General features: G+C 42.9%; 1 protein-coding gene across 1 annotated transcript in view; it reads right to left on the reverse strand.

Annotated features, from left to right (window-relative positions):
- KIAA1210 (KIAA1210 ortholog) overlaps window positions 1–23936 on the reverse strand; it is a 68780-nt gene that overhangs the window by 33823 nt on the left and 11021 nt on the right. The window contains exon 2 of the mRNA XM_065410914.1: window positions 2098–2174. Coding sequence (XP_065266986.1) covers window positions 2098–2174 — 77 coding nt within the window. The remainder of the gene's footprint in view (window positions 1–2097; window positions 2175–23936) is intronic.

Consider the following 23936-nt stretch of genomic DNA (forward strand, 5'->3'; position numbering starts at 1 on the left):
GTGATTCTTTTACACAGCAACAGGGGAAAGAAAAACATTTTTTAAAATAAGAAAATGTGATTGTAAAATGACAAAAATTGCTAGGAAGATACAGGGGTAGGGGTAACACCTGAAACTATCAGTATCGCCAACCTCAAATGTTTAAAAAAATCATGAGTCAGGTGTCCCAAAATCTTGAGACTTGCTTAAAAAAATCATGAAATGTAAACCAATCATAATAAATTTTAGGTGCTTTTTATTTGCCTTCTGGGTTTGGGGCCTTTAAAGTGCACTAAGGTCATATTTGCAAGCTTTTCTCTCCAGCCACAAGGGTTAGAAACTTCATATTAAAAATATTAAGCCAAGAGTCTCATGAAATACCATGACTCCAGGAGCTGAGACTTGATGAAAAATGCCAAATATTGCCAGACTTGCAAGAGTAGGCAATGCTAAGATTGTGACTTGAAGGTGGTCACAGAGTCAAGCTTGTCTGGTTTCTCTCTGTGATCACAGCCATCAACAGGGAACAGCACATACTGAAAACGCTCTGCTACCTATAGGAAAAAATCCAAAATCTGTGGAGTAATCCAATTGACTGGAGCATAAACGCTGGGAATCTCAGTCTCCAAGGTTTTTGAAATCCACCCCAATTAAAGCTATAAAGAGGAGGATTTGATGTAATGCTACACTTTGTAGGGAGCTAAGGAAGGAAGGACTGGGATAGCTCTGTTCAGTGCCAGTCTCATTAAACAATTCAATATTAGCTACTGCAACCCCAAACCTTTTTAGAGCTGGATTAAGTTAGAAACAAAAACATTCCTATGTTTTTTCAGACCCAAATATATATGTAGGCTCAATTCAGCTGCAGATGCTGGGCCAAATCCTGACCTCATTGCAATCAATGACAAAATTCTCACGGGCTTCACCAGGTCCAGGCTTTCACTCATGAGATGTGTATTTATGACCAAAACTAGCTGGAAGGAACTTAGTCCGTCCATGCAGTAGGTGTCACACAGATGATAAAGTTCACTAGCTTGCACATTGTGTACTATGAGGAACCTGGGATGGTTTGCACAAACTAGATTTATGTACTAAAAAGTATGTTATTGGTTAAGCATCCATTCTTATTCTCCACCCTCATTCCTTTATCCTATTCCCACCACCCATTCATAGTTCAATTAACAGACTTCTACTATTCTAAAATTTGCTTCTTTATGTAGTCCCATTTCCAGGCTCTCTAGACTCCCAGCATAACTGGTGTGCTTAGCTGCGCCTATCTGCAGCCTTCACAGTGCTACATTGCCACTCCTTACTCTGACAGCTAGCAGGGGAATGGCCTATGTGCATACAGGTCTCTGACAGCACTCAGCAGCACATGGTTTGGTCTATACTGATGGGTGTAGATGCATTTACACATGATAAGCAAGATGATCGTTATCATCTGTGAAGTACTGAACCGCTCCATCAATAGATGATATTACAACTGCTCCTGAACTATCTCAGCCCACCCTACTGCTGCTCATACGTGTCTCCTGAGGAACAGCTTGAATAGTGGCAAAAGGCTTTTTGTTTTGAAGACACACAGATCTTCTGACTGGACAAGACATTTTCTTTTCTCCCTAGACTGTCGCTCTCATTCGTGGGGCTGACAGAGTGCCAATGCAGGCCACCAGACTGAAAGGTAAGCAAATGGGTGGACATCTGTAGCAAACACGGATACTCATCAACCATGAGGAAGTGCTACAGTGGTGACATGGTCCATCACCTCTTCCCTACGCAGGAGTTACCACTGCAACATACACTCAGGACCGGATTCTAAGATAAGATCCCGGCAAAGTACGCACAGCAGCCAGTTCTGCAGACTACGCAGCCCTGTTTGCTAGGCATCCAACATTAGAATTTGAGATAAATATCCTGCACAAATTTATGACTCTCCAGGACTTCACATTGGTTTCCCCAACAAGATTCCCCTGCTTACAAGGCATGGCTCTTTCTTTCCATTACAAAAACTCACAAGACTCCAAAGAACAGTTCAGTCATGGCTCCCTTTTAAAGAAATGAATCCTGCTTTCCAACAGCTTGCCAAATTAACTACACATGTGAAGAGCAGCTGTTTACCTGCACATTCCTCAGTTGTCTCCCCGGCCTCTGGTGGCTGTATGACATCTGTTGGCCCTGTAGCCATGATGTAGTCACTGAAATAAAAGATAAAACAGCGTGTTAATTTTTAGTCAATGAACTCAACAACGTTAGAGACACAGATTCATTCTACTTAGCAAGGAAACCGAACATTGCTGAATGTTCCCAGATACTAGTCACCAAAAAGGGCTTGCAGAGATATTTTGCACTCCAACCAGAGGTGGATTTACCGTGAAACAAACCATGCGGTGGCATGGGGCCCCCAACGACAGGGGGCCCCAAATGCAGGACAAATCTGACAAATGACTGAATTTAATACCCGTTGCAAGTCGCGAAGCAGTCCAGGCTTTCTGCATTCTGCAAACTTATTCTGAGAACTGTGCTCTAAACGTGGTTTTTTGAAGTAGCCTAGCAAAGAATTTTGCTTTGCCGTTTTTTCGCTGTCTCGGCAATAGTATCACAACAACTAAGGAAATCGTCATTTGCCAATCAAAGTCTGTCTGCTTGATCAATTATCCAACTGAACAAACGCACCCTCCCCCGCACTTGGCATCAATGCCTGTGATTTGCCACAAGTATGTAATGGTTCAAAATCCCATTTTTACAGAGTCTGATTAAAAATGCGGGATTAACTGCGTTAAACCTAATTGGGTGGTCCACGGCCCATCCAGGCCCACCCGTGACTACGCACCTGCTCTTTCAGACATTTTTAATCTGCCTAAAATCAAGATCAGTTTTTTTAGCAATAATGAAGCGACACTATGAGTCTGGCAGTCAAAAATGCAAAAAAAGGGAAGGCGAGGCAAGAAAACGAAGCTAAGCAAAAAGACAATTTGTCATCTTATTTTAAAAAGCTTGAAGTATTGAATAGTCAACATTCATCAAAAAGTATGGGCGAGGAAACATCTGAATTATCTGATCACTTGCTGAGTTGTGGGGATACCACAACAACTGCAAAAGTTGAACAAGTGGACTCAGAAGTGACAATGGAACTACAAAATATTGGTAAGGGAATAAACCTACTCTGAAGACATTGCATTATGGTCAAAATCTGTTTCATTGGATATGATAGAATATTTCTTAGTAAATAAACCGAAAAACATAGGTAATATGCAAAATTTGAGAAAAGAGTACGAGGTTGCAGGACTAAAGCAATTTAGAGGTCTTCATGAGTCCCATTTTCTGAGGATGAAGAAAAACGGGATGACAGAAATGAGAATTTGGTTGATTTTTTCGGAAACCACTAAGGCAGTCTACTGTTATGTTTGCAAATTATTCCCTGACCATAGTAAAGGAAAACAAACATTCGTCGATGAGAACTCTAATTGGAGAAACTTTGCAAGACATATTGCTGATCATGAAACTTCTAAAGCTTATATTAATGCTATGTGTAAGTTCATTCAACGGTGTAAATTATCTGGAAGAATTGATTCTGACTTATCAGCTCAGTTTGAAAAGGAGCGTTCTTATTGGAGGAAAGTGCTGAGACGTGTTGTTGCCTCGATTAAACTGCTGTCTTCTTTGGGACTGCGTCTAAGACAGAAGTGGGCAAACTTTTTGGGCCGAGGGCCACATCTGGGTGGGGAAATTGTATGCAGGGCCGGGGCAGGGGGTTGGGGTGCGGGAGGGGGTGCGGTGTGCAGTAGGGGCTCAGGGCAAGGGATTGGGGCAAAGGAGGGGTGTGGGGCATATGAGGGGGCTCAGGGAAGGGGGTTGGGGTGCAGGAGGGGTGCAAGGTGTACAAGGGGGCTCAGGGCGGGAGTTGGGGTGCAGGAGGGGTGCAGGGTGCAGCAGGGGGCTCAGGGCAGGGGGTTGGGGTGCAGGAGGGGTGCGGGTGTACGAGGGGGCTCAGGGCAGGGAGTTGGGGTGCACGAGCAGTGCGAGGTGCAGGTAGGGGGCTTAGGGCAGGGAGTTGGGGGGTGGGGTGCAGGCGAGGGTCGGGCTCTGGCCTGGCGCCGCTTACCTAAAGTGGCTCCAGGGTGGCAGCGGCGCGCACCGGGGCCAGGGCAGGTTCCCTGCATGCCTGCCCTGTCCCCGGCCCCGCGCCGCTCCAGGAAGTGCTGCGGCCCCTGGGGGAGGGGAGGCGGAGGGCTCCATGCACGCTGCCCTTGCCGCACCTCCAGGTACCTCCCCCGAAGCTCCCATTGGCCGCAGGTCCCCGTTCCCGACCAATGGGAGCTGCGAGAGGCGGTGCCTGGAGGCATGGGCAACGCACGGAGCCCTCTGCCCCCCCCCGCCCAGGGGCCGCAGGGAAGTGGTGCCAGCCGCTTCTGAGAGCGGCACGGGGCCCACGGCGCCATGGGGGGCAATCCCGCAGGCCGGATCCAAAGCCCTGAGGGGCCGGATCCAGCCCGTGGGCCATAGTTTGCCCACCCCTGCTCTAAGAGGACATGATGAGTCCTCAATGTCAAATCAAAAAGGTAATTCTTTAACCTGCTTTGAATATCTTAGTGAATTTGACAATTTTCTCAAAGAACATTTGAAAAATTATCAGTATTGTGGCTCAGGGAAGACCAACTTTTTAACACTCCAAACGTATAATGAATTCATCACTATAATGGCAAAGCGGCTCAGAAACTAATTCACTGATGAAGTAAAGGATGCTATTCCATAATAGTCTATTCAACACCAGATGTGAGTCATGTAGACCAATTAACATTAATTTTAAGATATGTGACCGGCAATGGTGAAGTTATAGAGCGATTTCTTTGTTTTGTCCCGCTAAAATCCCACACTTCTGAATGTCTAGAGACAACTGTTTTGGAAATCATTGCAAATTTAGGTTTGGACATCAAAAATTGTCGTGGGCAGAGTTTTGATAACGCCGCAAATATGGCAGGAAAATATTCAGGTCTACGGGCAAGACTGAACAAGGCAAGCCCCTCTGTTTTAGTCATACCATGTTCCAGCCATTCCTTAAATTTAAGCTGCAGCCGAATCTTGTGAGGGAGCTACACATTTTTTTGACTTTGTTCAAAATGTGTATGCCTTTTTTCAGTTTCCACGCATCGGTGGAGCATGCTACAATCACCCTTGGAGCAGGCAAATGAAAAACATTTGACAGTCAAAAGAATTTGTGACACCAGGTGATCTGCTCATGCAGATGGTGTTTAGGCTTTGAAAACGAGCTATGGTGATATAAAGAAAACCTTATTAGACATTAGCCACATCAAATTCTGAGAAACCACGTGCGAAAACTGAAGCAAAATCATTAGCCGAAAAGTTTGAAAAGTACACCTCTACCCCGATATAACGCTGTCCTCGGGAGCCAAAAAATCTTACCGTGTTATAAGTGAAACCGTGTTACATCGAACTTGCTTTAATCCGCAAGTGCGCAACCCCACCCTCCCAGAGCGCTGCTTTACCGTGTTATATCCGAATTCGTGTTATATTGGGTCGCGTTATATCGGGGTAGAGGTGTACGATATTGCGGTTTTTATTCTTTTGTGAGACCATTTACTTCAAAGAATTAATGCTGTCAGCAAATTGCTGCAAAAAGTCAATACAAATTTTTGGAATGCTGCACAATTGTTAGCCTCAGTTAAAAGTTTTGTCATGGAAGTTCGAAATGACTATAGCTCAGTGGAAACAGAGGCAGGCACTAACATTAAATATAGGTTCCTCTGATATATCTGATGAGAAGCGTAAACAAAGCAGGACGTTATTTTTCGATGAAACTAGAGACAATGTAATCAATTTAAAAGGGAAAGAAAAGATCGCCGTTAAGACCGTTAATGTTATTTGTGACACAATAATAGTGCAATTGCAGGGTAGAGGTGAATCTCTAAAGAAAACTGTTGATTTATTTTGCGTGTTTTTTGACAGAAGTATGGACGAAAATGCTAAAAGCCACTACAGTAAGAAATTAAGTGAATTCTACCGAGAGGACATAGCCACAAATCTTTTTGAAGATGAAGTGAAACATTTCATTCATTTTATCAAAAACGATGAGGTCGATTTTGTAAAGAAAAAGTGTTTAAAAAAAAAAGCTATCTGAATACATTTTTTTTTTTCAAATTGAATATGTTTCTTCAGATGAAGTTAACTTTTATTTTCCATTCATGCGTCATCTATACTTTTTATTTTCACACATTTTTCACGTTAGCGTAATGCAAATACAAGCTTTCATCTAGGCCAGAAGTTCTCAAACTGTGGTCTGAGAACTCCATTCAGGTGGACCGAGGAAAGGTTATTAAGTTTTTTTTTGTTTTTTTTTAATAAAACGCTCTTATCCAAAGCACTTTACAATAGTCAGTAAACGGTACAAACAACATTTGAAAAGATCATTAAGTGGTCCGCCGAGACCCTCAGCAATTTTCAAGTGGTCTGTGGAAAAAAAAGTTTGACTACAAAAACAATCAAGGTACCTCACTTTATTTTCATTAACTTCCTATTACTTATAATATAGGAGGAGGATGAAGAAAAAAAGAATGAAAAACGGGGGGGGAGGGGAGATAAGAGAGAATGTTCTTTTTCTTGGCTGGGTCCTGGGGGCGGGGGCCGAAAATGAAGCTGCGCACAGCACCCCACTAACTCTAAATCCACCACTGACTCCAACCACAAGTCTTTTCTTCACTTCTCAATAACAACCCTCTTCTCTCCCTCTCTCTCTCCCCCCCCCCCAAAAACTAACAAAGCAGCATTGCTTCTCCACAGCACAGCCGTCTTTTCAGGAAGTCAGGATCAAAGTTTACATTAAAGGAAAGAAGCCATTAAATATGCTCAACTAAGAGTAACATGTCCCAGCCTCAGAATACTGAATCTTTACAATCGCTATTTACTAAACAGACACAGCTCCATCCATGCTACTGTAAAATCCTGTCAAAATCATGCAAAAAGGACCAATTTGGCTTTTTTTCCCCCTTTCTTTTTAAGTCCAAACACAACTTGAGTAAGAGAGATGACCTGCTGAGAATTCACATGTTCTGTCCTATGGTGTCTCCCTACAGCAGTCATTGTGCTACCCTGTCAGTATTATAAAAAGGAATTAAGTATTTGCATTGAAACAGCATCCTAGGCTATGCTACACATGTGGAAGCTGAGTTCAGCTGTTAGATCAAATCTATTTTGGATTTAGTGCAATCAGCTTTTGGCCACAAGCTTCAAAACCCTATCGCAAATAGGTCCATTGATCAATCAAGTTAGCGGAGAGCATCATTTCCCTCCTTGACTAAAACAAAAGTTAAATCTAGTTTTTAAGATCATACAAAGTTAAGTGGCTCCAGTTTGTATTTTCCCGTGCTCCTTCAGATACAAAAGAATTAAAGCAGCAGACCACAAAAGTGATAGTTCAAATGTCAAGCAACAATGGAAATATGACAGTTTTAGCAAGACAGCTCTACAATCCACTGAGAACAGTCTAGATCCATCCTCTTTGGAACCCCCTTTCAGGTAGTTGAAAGCAGCTATCAAATCCCCCCTCATTCTTCTCTTCTGCAAGGCAAGTCTGACTGCCATGATTTTTTTCTTTGCAATTATGGAGAGGCATTATACCTTTCAGATCATCTCTTCTCTTCTCTTTCTTTTTCCTAATGTTTTGTCATGTTCTTTCTTCTGTAATGTCTATCTTTCCCATGTATTCTGGTTAAAGTGGTGATCAATAGGATTTCACACGGAAGTTTTGTCTTGTTTTGTTCACTGCTCCTTATATATTGTAAATGTTTATTGCATTAGATTTTCTTCCAGGTAGGGGAAAATCTATTTGAAATGAAGTGTCATGAAAGTGTTCAATAAACTAAAACTGACAAATTTGCAGATCCCCAGATCTCTACTCATTTTTACAGAATGGGCCAGATTCTGAGTAATTTACACCACTGCAAATGAGATCAGAATTTGGTGCAATGTTGATTTCACGCTGGCTAGCTTTTCCTCCTTAGTTTTCATCTGTTATACAGTTATATAATCACTTTATAATCTCATCTGCTCACCAACAGTCCTGCTAGAACTTGGTTAAATTTTGACAGTCATGCTTCTAAATTTAACCATTTTTTTCTAATTGTTTTTTTTTTTTTTTTAAATGTACAGTGATGATTCTGCTGACAGGCAGCATCTGCAGTCAAATCAGCTCCTGCATTTACCCAATTTTACAGCTGGACTGACTGAGGCATATGAAGGTCAAGTGACTTATTTAAGGGCACACAAAGAATCTACATCTAGCACTAGATCACATCGCTATTATTGTCTTAAGTATGAAACAGTGATTTGGGAGGGAGAGGAAGCATAACAGAGTTTTTCCAAGCTTTCAATGAACAAATATTCAAATTAAAAAACAATGAGCTCTACCAGAAAAATATTTGTTGAAATATTTTAAACAGACTCAGAATTTAAGAACCTAAGTCAAGCAGGGTTGTAGTCCATTGGCTATGTTGTAAATTACTCGTACTTCAGAAAGAACAGTCGTCAAAGATTATGGATAATATGCCCTGGACTATGGGTGTCTGTCATGGTAATGTAGAGAGAGAAAATGACAAACTATCAATAGAAATGCATGTGAGGCATTAATTGATTGAATCCTTGGAACTTCACCATTTCTAAAGTGTAATGAGAGCTGACAGTCACAGTGCTGTGGCTGGTGTATCAATACAGCGGATGTATCCTCGCCAGTCTTTCAATCAGCTGTACTAACCATGTGCAACATGCGAGCTTTCCCATGGCGCTAACCCATTAGGCAAGGGTTTTTCAAAAATGCAATATGTATATTGATTTCTGCTGATAAAAATATCAGGTCAAATAAAGGCATGGCCATTCGCAGCAACATTTTCAATACTCTTTGGGTCATGAGACACTGGAGGGCAGGGAGGGTGAAGGAATTCCCAGAGGGATGACACAGATTCTCTCTGGAGCTGTGCGAAATTTCTCACCTGGCAAACGGGACTAAAGGGAGAGTCCTGGGCCCACTGCACACCCTAAGTAACCCCACTGTGGGACAAACTGATAGAGACCAAAGGTAAGGAATTCCCCTCTCCTATGACAGAGCAGCAGCAGAGCCACTCCACAGATGCTACTGGGGACACAGGATTGCCAGAGTCCCAACGGCTGCTGCATTATCTCCCTATAGGGATGGAATAACATAAGAACATAAGAACGGCCATACTGGGTCAGACCAAAGGTCCATCCAGCCCAGTATCCTGTCTACCGACAGTGGCCAATGCCAGGTGCCCCAGAGGGAGTGAACCTAACAGGTAATGATCAAGTGATCTCTCTCCTGCCATCCATCTCCACCCTCTGACAAACAGAGTCTAGGGACACCATTCCTTACCCATCCTGGCTAATAGCCATTAATGGACTTAACCTCCATGAATTTATCCAGTTCTCTTTTAAACGCTGTTAAATGGTTGATGCATGTGCATAGTTACAGACCTACCAGCCCCGTCTTTGATCCTCTTTCAACTTGCCCCCACAATCCTTCCCCCATTGCATAGGCCTGGTGGGAGCCCCTGCAGTGCAGCGATCCATAGGGCAAAGGAGATGCTGACCCCTTGCTAGGTCTCTCAGAAGCCAGCCACAACCTACACAGAGACAGCATATTGGTTTCTCTATGTCCTGGCCCCTCTGCTCCCATGGGCCGGGGAGGAGGGAATGGAAAGGATTTAAAGCTTAACCATAGCAGCAAGGCTTTTGGAGAACACTGCGCTCTTCCCTCCTGGCCATGCACGATCAGTACAGAACCGATACATTAATGAATTACTTGCATTAAGCACAAACAACAAAACGGTTTCCTGTATAGTTGTACATATCAGAACAAAACTGACTTTACTGGATCCAATTTGCAGCTGGCGTTCAGATCGCAGGGGCATAGTTTAAACCAATAAATCTCCTGCTGGGATGCAGAGTTTTTATTTTTGAAGCACTCAATAGGACTGCCTAGAAATCAACATGGCATTCATCTTCTTTTGTAGTAAGTTTATTGAGTCAACACAGGCCTACAGGCTTATATCTGCTGCTCTCCACGCTCCTTCAATATGCAGCTTCCATGAATAAGGGCAACATTTTTCATAGCAACAGCACTTACACAGAGCTTTTCATGTGCAAGAACGAATGAGGCCCTAGTTGCTGGAGCTAGGGGTGCTGCCACACCCCCTGGCTTGAAGTGGATCTCAGCACCCCCACTATAAAAATTGTTCCAGCACCTCTGAACGAGGCCTCCCAACGTGAGGGGAAATGCAAGGATCACTAGCCCCATCTTACAAATGGCTTTGGTTGAGAGCAGAGCACTTATCTGAGTTACCAAGGCCGCAGTGGGAAGCGGCGACATAGCCAGAGTTCTTAGTTCCCAGGGTTGTGGTCACACCACTCCCCTTTGCCAGCTAAATACATTCCATGCCCAAGTACTATACCTTTGTAAAACTGACAAAAGGAGAAGCGATCACAGTTTCCTTGATGTTTGTATCATGTATTTAAGATCACCTGCGTAGTTAGAGCTCAGAGAGACTCATTTTCTTTGTATAGAAAAGTCTGAAGAATCAATGTCACTGAAGGCAGCTGTAGCAGAACCATTTTGAAAAATTCAACCATTTTTGTAGGCCCATGTGAAAGGATGCAAGGGGGGAAAGTACTATCCCTTTAAGGGACAGGCTGGAGCCTGCAGCCTGGGGATAATCAACAAAGCCCCTGGGGTCTGAGTTATATAAACAGGACCAGGAAGAAGGCTGCAGGCTCCAGACGGTCCTGTATAGGGACAGTGTAACTTTTCCCCATGCACGCTTTCACTGTCCTGATTGCAGGTTTTTGGATGGATTTCGGGAGAAAGGGGGATTCAAGCAGCATTAGAATTCAGATGGCACTGTTCATCAGAAACTAACGGGTAGGTTACATTCCAGCCTGACTTACTTTTTTAACATCTCTGTAGAGGATGGTTCTGCTCTGAGAAGTGGTAGTGGGAAGTAGTAGCAGCTTCTTTCTCCAAAGATCTGCTCCTTGCGAGCATATTCAGAGTCTTATATACTGACTTTATTTCAGAGTAGCAGCCGTGTTAGTCTGTATCCGCAAAAAGAACAGGAGTACTTGTGGCACCTTAGAGACTAACAAATTTATTAGAGCATAAGCTTTCATGCATCCGAAGAAGTGGGCTGTAGCCCACGAAAGCTTATGCTCTAATAAATTTGTTAGTCTCTAAGGTGCCACAAGTACTCCTGTTCTTTATACTGACTTTAGTTTCAGAAATCCCTTTTGACTAATTTCCTCTTGTGACTGGGGTCCCGGGGGAGCCAGCTGAGGTCTCTCAATTAGTGCAAATGGCAAAGAATGGGGCAGACAATCCCCAGAGCTGGTGGATATTCCAATACTTAGATTTACCAAACCAGCATTAAAAAGCTTCTGTTATACCTTACTGGTTACTAAGAAGTCCAAAACACATTTCTCTTAAAGTAACCCAGCCTCAGGCCTCCACCTAGTTACCCAAGTCAGATATGATAAGGATTAATGAAAATTTTATTCATCATATAAAAGAAAAGGTTCTACCAATCCCAAAGGATTGGACACATTATCTCCCAGGTTAATGAATATTCCAGACCTTACCCAAATACATATTTATAGCCAATTCTTGTTAACTAAACTAAAATTTATTAAAAAAGAAAAGAGAATATAGGTTAAAAGATCAATATACATACAGACATGAGTTTAATTCTTGAGGTTCAGATTCATAGCAGAGATGGTGAGCTTTGTAGTTGCAAAGAGTTCTTTAAGAATTTAGTCCATAGATTATAGTCCAATGTCCAATATCATATTCAGGGTTTTCCAGCTTAACTGGGACCTCAATCTTGCGACTCAAACTTTCCCTGGTGAAGCTTAAGCAGATCTGAGAAGACAGGATCGGGACCCAAGGATCTTTTATACAATTTCAGGCCTTCTTTGACAAGTCGGAGCCCCTTGGTTTATAATAGGCAATCAGGGCAACTTTGAAGTAGGTCCATCACCAGTACATAGCTACACAAATTAACATAAGGCAATTGCCTGTTTTTCCACCATTCGCAGATGATTGGCTATACATTTCAAAGAGAGATGAATACATATCCTATGTTTACAGTTCATTTAAATGCTAGGGTCTTCTTTTGATCTCCGAGTTAACAGAATACAGCATAGACAGGGACTGTTGATTACATTGTTGACCACTACCAATATATATGACAATACACAAACATTATCTCCCCATATGTCTTTAAGGGTTGAATTTGAGTCATTCATCCTGCAGGACGCACCTCCAGCTAGCCCACCAGAGCAAACACAGGGCAGCGAGCTGGGTTCTGTTCTTGCTCATGCACCATCAACAGAATTGTTTACTAAATTCCACTGACAGGGCCAAATTCTGCCCTCAGTTTCCCCTCTCCAGCCTCCCTGAAAAAGATTCTAGGGTTGATCATAGTGAAGCCAGTAAGAGTACTGCTCAACTTTCAGATCCCCTGAGAAAATTAGACCTGGAAGCTATTGAAACACTACAAATGTGGAACCTCACCGTGCTCTTTGTATGACGAGCACAGCAAAACTGCACTTTGCGGGCCAGATTCTGATCCCCTTACTCATGTTGAGTAGTATCTTACTCCACAAATAGTCCTACTGAAGGCAGCTGCTAGTACAAGTCAGGGGATCCGAACCTGACCCTGAGTTACCGGATATCAAAAAAGGATCCACAGCCTCTTCTGCACTAGATTGGTCTTGTTAAAAATTTCCAACTGTTGCTACCATCACCAGTGAGAGCGCTAATGGAGACAGGCCACTGGCTGCTCTAAGTAGGCATAACAGCATGGTAGTTAAAACACTCCCATTGTGATCAGCACTGGTCATAGTGAGAGTGAGAAGTTTAAGAAAGGAAAAAACCCTCTAGTGACAGTGAAGCTGATGAGTAATAGGATCTTAATAAAGACTAATTTGCATGCAGAGAGAGTTTTCATCCAGAAACTTGAGAAAGGTTAAAGGCCTTTTCCCAAGGATCACAAATAATAAAGTATTAATTGCCACCAGGAAGGCTAGATAAGCAGCAAGATGATATTTAATATCAATAAAAATTCTCTGAGGATCAACGAAATTCCCTGACACCTCAGACAGCGCTCAACTCCATGTCCTACAGAGATCTCCAGAGCAAACAACAGTTCGTAGAAAAGGCCGTATTCATCACTTTCTTATTCTTGATTCAGGCAAACCCCCTCTTGACCTCAATGAGGAGGTTTGCCTGAGTAAAGAGCAGGGCCCAAAGCCGCTGAGTTCTTTACTCCCACAGTTTGCATTCCAGAGGCTTTTCCTGACAGAGTTTCTGAAGGATTTCTGCTACCCAACAGTGTCCGAAGCATCACACTCTGCCCTCCTAGCGTGCGTGTATGTAGCACTAATGGAAAGCAGCTGGTGTGCTGAATTCTAGGATTTATTTATTTTTAAATGTAACAGGGAGGAAATGCCTTTCATACAGCCACACAGACTCAGTCTGTAATTGTGTGAAAAGCCAAACGGATAAGAAGGGGGAAGGGCAAAATGACACAAAAAACATTCAGAAGCTACCCTTCCAAACTAGGTGGAAATACAAACCGGTGTTAACAACACTGGAGCGAGGAACACTAACGCCTCTTTATGTTGTATGGTGCAATATCTCCATCAGTTCATTCCCCTCTCTACAGTCACGAGACTCAGGCCCAGGTCCTCAAAAGTATTGAGGCACCTAACTTCCATTGATTTCAATGCTAGCCTTTCCACACTAAGATTGTGCTAGTTGCAACCGGGTTAGCCAAACCCCCTGCATAATGATCTACAGCATGTTTTCTCCAAAACATTTCGCAGGAAAAAATATCCTGTCCACATAAGTCAGGAAAAGTATGGCGGAACCATGTTTTAAAGGACTGAAGCACATACAGTTAGGACCTCAGCGTGGACAGGATTTTAGCCATTATAGGCCAGACAGATCCTTTGCTGTTGTAAAGCAGCATAGATTCATTGACCTCAATAGAGCTATACTGTACCGATTTGCACCTTATTAGAAATCGGTCAAAACTTTTTCCCCACACAGCAATTCATCCTCTTTAAACCACCACCAGGAAACTTTTAGGAGACAGTTGGAATGAGGCTGCCCACTCCCAGATGTCTTGTTCTTCCACACTGAACATCCATTATTTTAGGATGGAAATCAGCAGCGTTATCCAGCAACTGCACTGGGAGACTCAAGTGCATTGTTGGCCTTATGAGACCTTTTCAAAGCTTCATGACCCTGAGAAATTTGGGGGTAGTTTGGAAAACATACATTTAAGATCCTCGAGGATGCTGCAGAACGCAGACTTCACCAGTTGGAGAGTGGACACATCCAGAAAGCCTTGCTGCCCATGGAGATGTTGCAAGAGGTCAGCAACAGGAAATGTCAAGCCACTATCGCTAAACAGCAGACATTCCTCATGCTGACGGAGTCAAAATGCCAGAGACTCTGGTATCCGGATGAAACCAACACTGTGACTCTCTGTCACTCCACATGCTTAAAAACAAAACAAAAACGATTCAAATAGCTAGGCAACGGGCATGCTGGAACTGCTGTTTACTGTACTAAATACAATTCTTCCACTGTTACCTGGTCCTCCCCACCCCAAACTGTTTAGCTCCACATCTTGCATCTCATCCTATGTTTAGGCCTTAAACTCTTTCGGCCACAGATTATCTTTTATATGATAGCCTAGTGGATAGAGCACTGGACCGGGACTCAGAAGACATGGGTGCTATTCCCATCTCTGCCACTGGATACTGGGTGAGCTTCATCACCCTGTGTCTCAGTTTCCCCATCTGTAAAATGGGGATAATGATACCACAAGCACTTTGAGATCAATGAATGAAAAGTACTATGTAGGAGCTAGGTATTGTTGCTATAATTACAGTGCCTAGTACAATGGTCTTCCAGCCCCTGACTGGGGCCTCTTGCATTTTACCACAATACAAGTTATGAATGGCAATAACAATAACATTGCTGGTCTACACCCTTGCCACATCTACATGTCTGAGTCTCACATTTATCTCATCGAAAGGCACCATCTTATTGTAGGTAACAAAATCGAAAGGACTTGGGCCCAAAAGAGAGAGATTCTGGAGTATTTTTAATAATCAATTATACTTCATAAACACTAACAATGGTGAGGAAAATGGACTAAAACAACAATGAACTGAATGCCAATTTTAAGACGTGATATTAAGGGTGTGTCTAAACCTTTTTTTAGATCCTCTCCAAAACAGCCAATTATCCCTCAATTGGTAGGTTACAAAGTAGCTGGGGGCAGGGGAAAACAGTTCACATAGACTGAATTTCCCTTGGCAAATTGGAATACAAGAGGATTTAATACAGATATTTAGTGGCCCAGGAATTCAAAGTGCACGGAGGAAAGTAGATGCTGGCAGAAACTTTCAGAAGTTTAGCTGTGCCATAAGAATTCACTCTAGTAAAAACAGTCAGTCCTCTTCAGGTTGTGGGAGTGCAAATAAAATGCAGGCTTGATCGTCTCAGATGCTGCTCTTGGCAGTAAACTCGGGAAATCTCTCTTCATCTGCCCTCCCACAATCCAGCTGGTGGTAACATCTAATGCAAGTTCTCAGTGTGGCCCATTTTCGTGACGTTTTCACCATGACAGGATTTTGGCAGGGGCCAGAGACCAGCCTCAGGAGGACAGAGAATCTCCAGCCCTCTAATGAATTTAAGCCCTTCCTGGGGAGAGAATCCCCCTCGGATTGGCTGCTTACCCCAACTGCCTTCCTCTTGGGACTGAGCAACCAATCAGAGCTGCTATTGGAAAAGCTCTGTCCCACTCCCCTTCACTTCAGCAGCCTAAAGCCAGTCTCACAGGAGAGAGCTAAAGAGCCCAGCGGCTCAGGGTGGCTCTCCTTCCCCATCCCCTTCTGGGGGCAACAGGCACTAGGGGGCCCCAGCTTCTCCTCCCTCAGCAGTACCCGGCCTGGGAAGGAGCAGGGTGTGGGGGGGTGAAGAGCTCCTGGCGCTGGCCCCCCAGCCTGGAAGGGAGAGAAGGAACCTCATTGCAGTGCCCCCAGGCCTGGGAGAGTGGATAACCCCTGGAGGGGCAGAGGGGGTCAGAATTAATAGGATGGGGGCTGGGTATGGGAACAGGAACAATTTGGTGATGGGGGGGAATCGAGCTCCTTCTGTGGGATCCCAAAAATCACCTCACCCTGTAAATGGCAATGGGATGATGGCCAGTGAGGAAGTTAAAGCAGGAAGGCCACACTTCATGCGTACAATGGGACCAGAACCTCAGCAGGAGTAAATCAATAGAACCATTGCTGATTTACACCAGCCGAGAATCCAGCCCGTTGTGTTTTGAAGGTGGAGGAGCACATGACACACTGGAAGAAAACAAGAGTCTGTAGATGGTGCATCAAAGAAAATGCAAAGTAAATATTGGGAGAAGGGGTTGGAGGGACCAGCATAGGGAAGGGGGAGTTGGAGGAAATAAGAACTGAAAATAAATAGCATTAGAAAAAGAAGGGTTAGGTGGGGGCAGAATTATTTAGGGTCTTTGGGGTCAGGCCATGAGCTGCACAGAAGGAATTAAGGAGGAGGGGAGCACCGATACAATTTGTATTTTTTAAAAAAGCAAGAGGGATTCCACCTGGCCGGTTATTCTTGTGACGATAGGGCTTTTTGTACCATTAATTAGGGCCTTATTTAATTACAAATCTAGTAAATTCCCGTTGTTAAACAAACACTAGATCTCAGCCTAGGGAAGGAGGACATGCACTTGATCTATGGGGTATTTTTAGAATTACTAAAAGAGCAGAGAGCTGTTTCTTATCACAGCCCTTTCTTTGATCATTCATACTCTAAAATGTAAAACCCAAACCACAAAAACAGACCAACTCTTATCTGTAGGGAAACAGGAGAAAGTTGTCCAACTTTGTTCATCCCAGTAAGAGTCAGAAACAGAAAGCCAGCTTTTTACCTTAAATTATTTTCCCCTTCTTAATCTACTGGGGGTGCGCACAAGATTTAATCCAAACTGCTGATGTGAATGGAGGCAGGATTTTTAATCATGGTGATTACTCAAGGAGCTCTGGCTGCGTTTTCCTGCTGTTTGCCTTTCATACCCTTGCTAGTGTGAACAAGTCCCCAGAGCCTGGCCTGGCCAATGTAAGCCTCACGGAATTAGCTCCAACTGGATTTAAACAAGTGTCTGAGGTCACACACATCCATATGATGTCAAACACTCAGGTCACGTAGTGGCGATATGGACTAAAGTTCGCTAAAATTATGGCACATAGCCTGTCATGCCCTGCAAGTGGGTGGAAGTTAGTTTTAAGGTCAAGCTAGTCAAATGGTCTAGTGACTGATCAGTCATGTCAGCCATCCTTTTAGTCTTATCCACTAACTCAAAACCAACCAGTCTGAAACAAAACGAGGAATAAGGCTGCATAAAATTTCCTTTGTGTTTTTTGCTTACAAGCAAAAAAGACAACCATGTACTTTCATCCCGGGAGATTTGTTTCCTACCAATGAAAGAAAGTCAGTCTATATAGATGTCTATCTAGGTACCTATATGGCCCTTATCACCATATATATATATATATATATATATATATATATATATATATATATATATATATATATATATATATATATATATAGACACACACACACACACACTCTCTCTCTGTGGTACTCATACTGACTCAACTCAGAGGACTGCCACCCAGCAGATAGGCAGGCAAACACCTTACCTAGATTATAAAGGCAGAATGGACTACTAGAACCATCTCATCTGAGCTCCTGCATAACTCAGGCCATAGAAATGCACCAAGTAATTCCTGTATCGAGCCCAGTAACTTGCGGCTCAAGAAGAGCACATCTTTTAGAAAGTCATTTAAAGGTGCAGTACACAGAAAAGAGAATTGTAACATCTTCCCTGTATTTACACAGCTACACCCAATGCTATTACGCTGGAGAGGAGTAGCCAATCAAAAATCTTGCTTGCAAAAGCCCAAAGCTGAAGGCAGCAATGGTGTTTGCTGAAACCCATAGTGACACCGCTTTATGACAATAACCAGGCCACTAGCTGGAAGGATGCAATAGCTCACAAGACATCTCTATTCATCTATCAAGCAACTCAGGGGACTCCAGTGAGGGAAGATAGGACCTGTGGGTGGAATGACAGCATTCCCTGTTCACGGATATCTTGAGTGTGATGCAAAGACTTACCCACTTTCTGAATTTCACCTTGTTAACAAACATAACAACAAATCCTAAACCTCAGACTTTTTTTCCCCCTGAGCGTGGCTGTTTCTAGGATTTTTTCCTCCAGGATACCCACTTCTATGCTATACAAGCAACAGCATGAGACCCAACCAGGACACCCACCCACCACTCTCAGTTTCTCTCTAGCTCAAAGGAAGATATTTTCACCCCTTTTGTAACAAACAGAAGCAACCTCGTCTGGTTGCCAAAGTGAATCAGCAAAATAACTCTACATCCCAATCAGGTTTCTAGCCACTGACACGTTGCTCCAGTTACATATTTGATGGTGAACAGAATTATACTAAAGGCAGCATGAGCATTTTCCTTAGAGCTACATATTTCTCAAAATACATCCCACTTGAATTTGAGTGACTATGTGACTCAAGAACTCCACAGTTGGACAAGAGTTATACATGTGTTGTCTGGCAAACACATAGCTGCATATTTCTCAGAATGAATAAGCATTAGTGAATTCTTTATGAATAAGAGTCAAAGAGCATGATTCACTTAATTAGCACCAGACTTCTGGAGTTACAAGGCCAAGAGAAACAGCCCCAACAAAAACTGTAAGTTGGAGCACCCTCTTTGTTCTTTAACCATTCATGCCAAGGCTAACTCATGGCTTGTCTACACACAAACATTATACTGCTTAAACCAGGGGTTCTCAAACTGGGGGTTGGGACCCTTCAAGGGGTCGCAAGGTTATTACATGGGGGGTCGCGAGCTGTCAACCTCCACCCCAAACCTCGCTTTGCCTCCAGCATTTATAATGGTGTTAAATATATAAAAAAAGTGTTTTTAATTTATAAGGGGGGTTGCACTCAGAGACTTGCTACGTGAAAGGGGTCACCAGTAAAAAAGTTTGAGAGCCACTGGCTTAAACTATACTGGCCCTCCACACTAGGGGTTGTATCAGTATAACTATTAGGTTAAAAAAAACCTCCTAACTAGCATAAAAGTTCTGTGTAGCTCATGCCTCTGTTTTCTAATCGATATCATTCTGGAAAAGCTGAAGTGCTGGTGCTGTCTTGGTTGCAAATATAATAAATCAGCAATCACTGCTTAGAGTTTGTAAACAGTGAAGGCAAAATCAGATAAAACTGTAAGTGACTGTATTTTTGTGTGTTCGTACGCTGCTTAGCACAGTAAGGCCCTGGTCCATGACTAGGTGCTATCCCAATAACAATCATTAATGAAAATAAAATAATAAGATAAGAGCTGGGAAGAGCCAACAGGCCTGCAATTAATTTGTTAATTTGTTTCTAATATTTTATTTAGTAAAACTCCTTGATTATTGTTTTACCAGCCTTGAAATGTGACCTGGAAGTGATTTGATTCAGGACTGAAAGGTTGTCTAATATCAGATAGAGCTTTGTGCGTCTTCTGCTTAACTATTTTCTTACAATACTCCTTTGAGCACCAACTTTCAGAATTGCAGCTTCCTCCACATTATGCTAGGGGGACGGTTTTTCCTTTTCCCCAGTGATAGATTCACTCTGGTCTCAGAGAAAGCTGGGTGGCAATTGGCTCTAGGTCTCACTACACCAATTCAATTAAGTCCTGCATTAAACGTGCAAATCGGACCTAATAAACGTTTTGCTGTAAGCAGCTGTAGCAAGGTTTCAACTTTTAAAGCCAAGTCTAGATCATCATACTGGAGATTTTAAACTCTTGGGGGCTCTATGTATGACAAGGAAATTACCGGCGAATCTCTCCAGATGGTTGGAAGGATACAAAACCAGATACTTTAGTTTTGTCTACACTGCAACTGGAGGTGTGATTGCAGCTCGGGAAGGTGTACCCATGATAGCTTTAATCTAGCTCACACTGCTAAAAATAGCAGTGAAGATGTGGCGATACGGACCCTGGCACAGGCTGGACAAGCCCACTTGGAGCCCTGGATATGTACTCACATTGCTAATCCATGCCACAACATCTTCACTGCTATTTTTAGCTGTGCTAGATAGATTAAAGCTAGTAGGGGTACACCTACTCAAGATGTAAGCACACCTCCGACTGTAGTGTAGATACATCCTTTGAGCAATACAAGTTCCCCTCTACGAAGATGACACAATGGAAAACTATGATTAAATATTTTCACATCTCAGTCTTCTAAAATAAGATAAACACAGAATTCACAGTAAAATGCTAGAAAGGATGCCACGGTACAGGGAATCACCTTCACATCTTTTGGGGTTGTGTCTACCTGAAAGGGTTCTGTTTGAATTAAAAAAAATGGGGAAAGAATTATTTCAGTTGTGTGTCCCCCAAATTCCCATTAATTTGCCGTTAGGAAAATGTCCTTACTTGCTGAAATTGAACAACGACAAATACCCATTTAGAAGGTTTGTGACTGTAGCCAATAAATATATCTGCAAAAACAAATACCATCCACAGAAATGAGGGGGAACAGAATAAAAATTAGGAGATATGGAGTGACTCACTACCTGCATTAGATTAACAACTGAACTTTCTATGGTAGGATGATCCAAATGGGATGAAATGACTAAAAGTAGATCAATGATCTAATTTTTTTTTAAATGGTATGTCTTGTACCAACTGTAGCTAATCGTCTACACTGCCACAACTCTGCCATTTCCCTTACGAGCTACATTTGCTCAAATAAGAACATAAGAATGACCATATCAGGTCAGACCAATGGTCCATCTAGCCCAGTATCCTGTCTTCTTACAGTGGCTAGTGCACCCATTCAGAGGGAATGAACAGAACAGGGAAATTATCAAGTGATCCCTCCTGGTTGCCCAGACCCAGCTTCTGGCAGTCAGAGTTTAGGAACCCCCAAGATGCGTCCCCTGACCATCTTGACTAATAGACATTGATGGACCTATCCTCCATGAACTTGCCTAACTCTTTTTTTAATCCAGTTATACTTTTGGCCTTCACAACATCCCCTGGTAATGATTCCACAGATTGACTGTGCATTGTGTGAAGAAATACTTCCTTATGTTTGTTTTAAACCTGATGCCTATTAATGTCATTGGGTGACCCCTGGTTCTTGTGCAATGTGAAGGGGGTAAATAACACTTCCTTATTTACTTTCTCCACACCAGTCATGATTTTTTAGACCTCTATCATATCCCCCCCCTTAGTCGTCTTTTTTGTAAGCTGGCCAGACCCAGTCTTTTTAATCTCTCCTCACATGGAAGGTGTTCCATACCCCTAAGAATTTTGTTGCCCTTCTCTGTACTTTTTCCAATTCTAATACACCATTTTTGAAATGGGGGAACTAGAACTGCATGCAGTATTTAAGATGTGGGCATGCCATGGATTTATATAGTGGTATTATGATATTTACTTTCTTATTATCTACCCCTTTCCTAATGGTTCCTGACATTTTGTTAGCTTTTTTGACTGCCACTGCACATTGAGTGGATGTTTTCAGAGAACTATCCACGATGACTCCAAGATCTCTTTTTTAAGTGGTAACAGCTAATTTAGACCCCATCATTCTATATGTATAGTTGGGATTATGTTGTCCAATGTGCATTACTTTGCACTTATTAACACTGAATTTCATCTGCCATTTCTTTTCCCAGTCACCCAGTTTTGTGAGAGCCTTTTGTAATTCTTTGCAGTCAGCTTTGGATTTAACTATCTTGAGTAGTTTTGTATCATCTGCAAATGTTGCCACTTCACCATTTACCCCCTTTTCCAGATCATTTATGAATATGTTGAACAGCACTGGTCCCAGTATGGATCCTTGGGTGACACTGCTATTTACCCATCTCATTCTGAAAACTGACCATTTATTCCTACCCTTTATTTCCTAACTTTTACCCAGTTACTGATCCAGGAAAGGACCTTCCTTCTTATCCCATGCACTCTCTTTTAATACTTACGTAAGACAACAGGGCCTGGTCCTGTAAACACTTATTTACCAGGCATAGTGCTCATTACTGTGAATAGCTCCAATGGTGCAATGCCCACTAGTAATTGTTTGCACAGTCAGGGTCATGATTTGTACTGTCAACAATTCTGTTTCATCTCAGTAACGTCGTTTCTTTTTAGTGGGGTGAGTATATGCAGCCTGAATTTCTTTATACAGTTCCTCTTCCTAAAAGGCTTCTAGCTAATCATCCTCATTAAGCGGAGTCTCATTGTAGCAGGCCTGAGCCTGGTGCCATAAGGAATCCCAGCCCTGGGCCAAATGGGACCATGTTCTGTAAATCCTGGGTTGGGTATTGGTTCATAGCTCTGGCCTTTGGGTTTTCAGTACTACTAAACATATAGTTTGTAATGCTAAACATGCTATAATTTAGTTACTTGAATAGTAACGTTCCCTGATGCTCAGTGCAAACTGCTAATTTTCAAAGACAAATATAGTGCGTTAGAAGTGACTTGAAATACTTGGCTGAAAGTTCCGCACGCCAGCTCAGAAAGTATTTCTATAATATACTACAATTAAGCGCACTTAACTGGTCCACATTTAATGTGGTCACTAAAGATTTCATGGTGGCTTCCAAGAGTACAAGAGTGTGGGTGTTAACCCCCATGTCCTGGCCCAAAACCCAGTTTGGGCAAGTATATTCTGCCTTCCTCAATTCTCCTGCACTTTCAGTGGGCTACTGCATTACTCTCAGGGTCCAAAATTGTTGCGAAGGGGTGTTTGTATTATTACCTGGATGCTGCCTTTGCAGAAGACAGCAGAGAAGTGGATTAAGAGATTGCTCATAATGGTTTTTAAAGTACTTTGGATCCTTTGGAGGAAAAGCATTATAAGATAATACAACCAGGATGAGAGCCAGTGAAATTCTTTTTATATATATTTTTTTTATTTTGGGGGAATTTCATGTTCTTTCATTTTATCTATTTTATCCATGGGGCTTGTGGTGGGATCAGGTCCTGCCCCTGGCGGGAGCAGGGGATTGCAGAGCAAGCTTGCCCTGCACTCACCTTGCGGTGGCAGGTCCTATCCTGCAGGCCTGGGCCAGGCTCTCTGCTCCGTGTGTTGCGACCTGGAGTATGCAGTTGCAGTGCTGCTCAGGTCTGGCCTACCTGCCCGTCCATCCTGATGGCCAAATTTGAGTCAGGGGTGCTGCACCCTTGTACTCCAGGTTGCAATGCCCAGTGTGGGGAACTGAGCCCAGCTCTCTGGAACAGGAGCAGCAGGAGCCACTGCTGCTGAGTGAAGTTTTTTGTTTTATTTTGTGTTATTTCAGATTTGCAAAAATCATAAGGCTCTATGACATTTGGTAAAATTTGTTTCCAATCTGTGCTAGGGGTTGTGGCATGTTACTGCATCTCGTTACCCATTCAAATGAATGTCAGAAAGACCATGCAAAGTTCATCAGCATACGTAGTTTAATTCCAGTAAAGAGTATTGCTGGGAACATTGATTGCGAAAGCCCCATTCTGTTCAGTCAGCTGGGCCTTTCTGAGGTTGCCACAGCTGTGCACAGCTGGAGTCTCCTCAATGAGACACATACAACCAATTCTTAGGGCTTTTATGTTCAGTGTATGTGGAAAAGTTGATGGGGGAGCACTACCTCAGTAAGGCACCCTAGTGGGAAGGGGGTGAAGTGTGTGTGTGTGGGGAGGTGTAGTATATAGAATTGGATAGTATCCCTTTAAATAGTTTCTGAGCTCTCGTGTGTGTGTGTGT

Source organism: Emys orbicularis, chromosome 9, assembly GCF_028017835.1.
Source record: "Emys orbicularis isolate rEmyOrb1 chromosome 9, rEmyOrb1.hap1, whole genome shotgun sequence".
Classification (NCBI taxonomy): domain Eukaryota; kingdom Metazoa; phylum Chordata; order Testudines; family Emydidae; genus Emys; species Emys orbicularis.